Genomic DNA, 3177 nt, shown 5'->3' on the forward strand with positions numbered 1-3177 from the left:
TTGGAATATGAATTCCAAAGGGGTATATACAGTCAAATCCTTCTACAAGTTTGTTAATTTTAGGGGTGTGCTGCCGGTTGGCTCCCCTGCTGTTTGGTCTATCAAGATTCCTCCTAGGATACATATTTTTCTATGGCTCTTAGCTAATAACAAACTGCTAACTAGGGATAACCTAGGTAAAAGGCAAGCAGTTTTGGACCCTACTTATGTTTTTTGCTCTGAGCTAGAGTCTTGTTTCCATTTATTTTTCGGTTGTGTTGTTGCTGCTGAGTTCTGGAAAGCGATCTGTAGGCTGATTGGATTTAGAGGTGACATTAATATGATGTCCTTCTCATCCCGTTGGCACAGAGGAGATGGATTTGCTGCGGTTAATGTTATTCATGCAGCCGGTCTATGGGCTCTCTGTAAAACTCGCAATGACATGGTTTTCAATTCTGTTGTTTGGCATGGGATGCAAGCTATTTGGTGAAAAACCGCGTTGAATCTATTTTCGTGGGGCTGCCTATCCGCAGGTCATGTCAGGGACAAGCTGTAGCGGATTTTGAAAGAACTGGAGCTGCTAGCGAGAAGCCTCCTCTGCTGTTGTGGCCAGATCCTGGCTGAGGCGGGGAGATGCTTTGTGAAGCCATAACAAGCGGGACCTCAACATGTCCGGTGCTGATCGGGGCTACTACGGGTATGTTTGGATTGGTGCCCATAGCTGCCTTGTCAACAATTTGGCCGTTGACCAAGTGTGGACGTTCGTTTGAATGGAGGCCAATAATTTGGCTCGCCAGCACCCCATCAACGTTCGTAGTTCATATCCACGCCAATTTTTGGGCAAAACATAGGCGGTAGAATGCTACGCCAAAATTTTGAGGTGGTAAGGCGAGCTGGGGCGGCATCCAAACATACCCTATTTAACACGGACTGTGTGTGCCGGTTTGGGTCCTTGTTGTGCTTAACCTTCAACTAGTTTCTGTGCCTTACGTTTCTATAGCTTTTGTGGCGTTGATAAACAGACTGTGGCAGTACGTTTGCTGCTCACCGCGTGCTTTTCACTGTAATATGACCGAATTTGTGTTTCATTTCTGAATGGGAATGGAACAGGGGCGTGGCCCTTTTCTTTTGAAAAATCGTGTACCAGGTCATATCCACATGGGATTGGATTATCGACATGTATATCCATGTTCCTACAAAGAGTGCGCTGACCGTGGCGGAGCAGGTTAAGCCGTACCTTGGTCCCGGCAAAACAAGAAACTTCTCGGAGATTCCAGTGGTCAAACAAAGGTAATTTCTTGGACGAAGTTTATATCTTGTGAAACTATGAATGTTGTAATACGTACAACAGACGAGGTACTACGTGCGCTAGCGGCAACTAATCGCGTCAAACCACGCGTTTCCTTGGCCCAGTGAACAACTAACGGTCATCCCGACTTTCTTGTTAACTCCCTTTTACTAATCACACGATAAGATCATATCACAAACATATTTTCATATAGTTTCAGTGCGGCACCCGTACTTGTACTCTTGTAGTATATATATGCAAAGTAAACTTGAAGGACACACACAAGAAGCAGAAAATCAAGGAGCCATGTACGCGACCAAGCCGCTCTCTCTCTTCATGAGCCACCCGGAGGCGGCTTCCCGGCCGCCGCCCGACGGCCGGAACTCGGGCTACCTCGTCGTCAAGGGCAACGACGACGGGGACGACGACGAGACGTGCTGCTGGGGGCAGTGCGGCGGGACGCGCGTGCGCGACCTCCCGTTCCCGCAGGACCGCGTGCTCACGCTCCGGTACACGGAGCACCACGGGCAGAGCAGCACCACCTACACCGACTCCGTCGTCTTCGTGCCCGTCCCCGACCAGCCCGTCGCTTCCAACCGCTACTACGCCGTCGTCGCCTCGGGCAAGCGCAAGGGGCTCGTCCGGACCTGCTCCCGCGAGGAGGACATGACCCCGTGCTGCTTCTGCCGCTGCATCAACGACGTCAAGCCGCAGCCGTTCGACCCGGCCGACGTCTACCAGCAGATCGAGATCGTCCAGCGCCGCCGGGGCCGGTTCACGGCCAAGGCCGTCGCCGCCGACGGCTACCCAAACTACCTCTACAGCAAGAAGTATTGGCGCGTGTACGCCTCCAAGCCCAAGAACCGGCTCGACCTCGGCGACGCGCTGGGCCTCGACGTGGCGCACCGCTCGCGCCAGCTCGCCGACGCGAACCTCCTCGACGTCTCCCCCGCGGCGACGGCGGTGTCAACGGCTGTCGGGAAATGGTACTGCCCGTTCTATCTCATCAAAGAAGACGGCGTCTCCCCGTCCGAGCAGATGGACCGCGCCGCCTTCTACGAGGTGGCGCTCGAGCAGCGCTGGGAGCCGGTCCACGACACCCACGGCGGCTCTAAGCTGTACAGCAGGAAGGTGCTCATCGGCGGGAGCCTGGAGGCGACGCAGGAGGTGTCCAGCGGCGCCCCGCGGCACGGTGACGGGTACGTGTGGTTCAGAGCCGCGGCCGGGCAGAGCGTGGGGGTGTGCGCGAGCGTGTGGGAGAGGATGCGGTGGGAGGAGTACAGGGGCGGGTGGGTCGACGAGGAGGAGGAGGCCGAGAAGGTGGCCGGCCGGTCGGTGCTGGTGGAGAGGTTCGTCGTCAAAAGGATGGACAGGACCGTCGTGGTGGCCTTTGACTTTGTGCACCTCAACAAGGTCAGGGGGAAGCAGGCGTGAGAACTCACTGCAGAGTGTACACCCATCACAGAATCTTCCGTTAAGTATTGTGGTATAACCCACCCGCAAAAAAAAAGGTATTGTGGTATAGCTTGGTAAATAAAATTGTGAGATGCTAGTGATAAGGGATTAAGGATTTTGCTGCTCGTCACATTTCCTGCCTCCTTTTGTTGGAGAATTATTTGTATTTGTATGTAAATTAAGATTTTTGTACCTATTTATTACAACATAATTTGAGCAATGCTTCACCAACTCCACAACCTATATTATGGTATGAGATGTTGCAAATCCATGACTCCCATATCTATTGGGCACGGAAGCATGTTTGTAACAAGTACTTCACGAGATGTACTTCCTTTGTATAGAGATATAAGAGCGTTTCTCTTATATTTTTACAGAGGGAGTAGAAGATTTCCCTTCAACTGAAGAACCAAGGTAATCAATGCATGAAATTTTTCACGAGTCAAATGATAGCT

At 52.2% G+C, this 3177-nt stretch overlaps 1 protein-coding gene across 1 annotated transcript; it reads left to right on the plus strand.

Annotated features, from left to right (window-relative positions):
• The first annotated feature begins 1564 nt into the window (after positions 1 to 1564).
• LOC119288783 lies at positions 1565 to 2961 on the plus strand. Its single transcript, XM_037568324.1, has one exon. The coding sequence runs from the start codon at positions 1574 to 1576 to the stop codon at positions 2699 to 2701; it is 1128 nt and encodes a 375-aa protein (XP_037424221.1). The 5' UTR covers positions 1565 to 1573; the 3' UTR covers positions 2702 to 2961.
• Positions 2962 to 3177: the final 216 nt, after the last annotated feature.

Source organism: Triticum dicoccoides, chromosome 4A (genome assembly GCF_002162155.2).
Source record: "Triticum dicoccoides isolate Atlit2015 ecotype Zavitan chromosome 4A, WEW_v2.0, whole genome shotgun sequence".
Taxonomy (NCBI): domain Eukaryota; kingdom Viridiplantae; phylum Streptophyta; class Magnoliopsida; order Poales; family Poaceae; genus Triticum; species Triticum dicoccoides.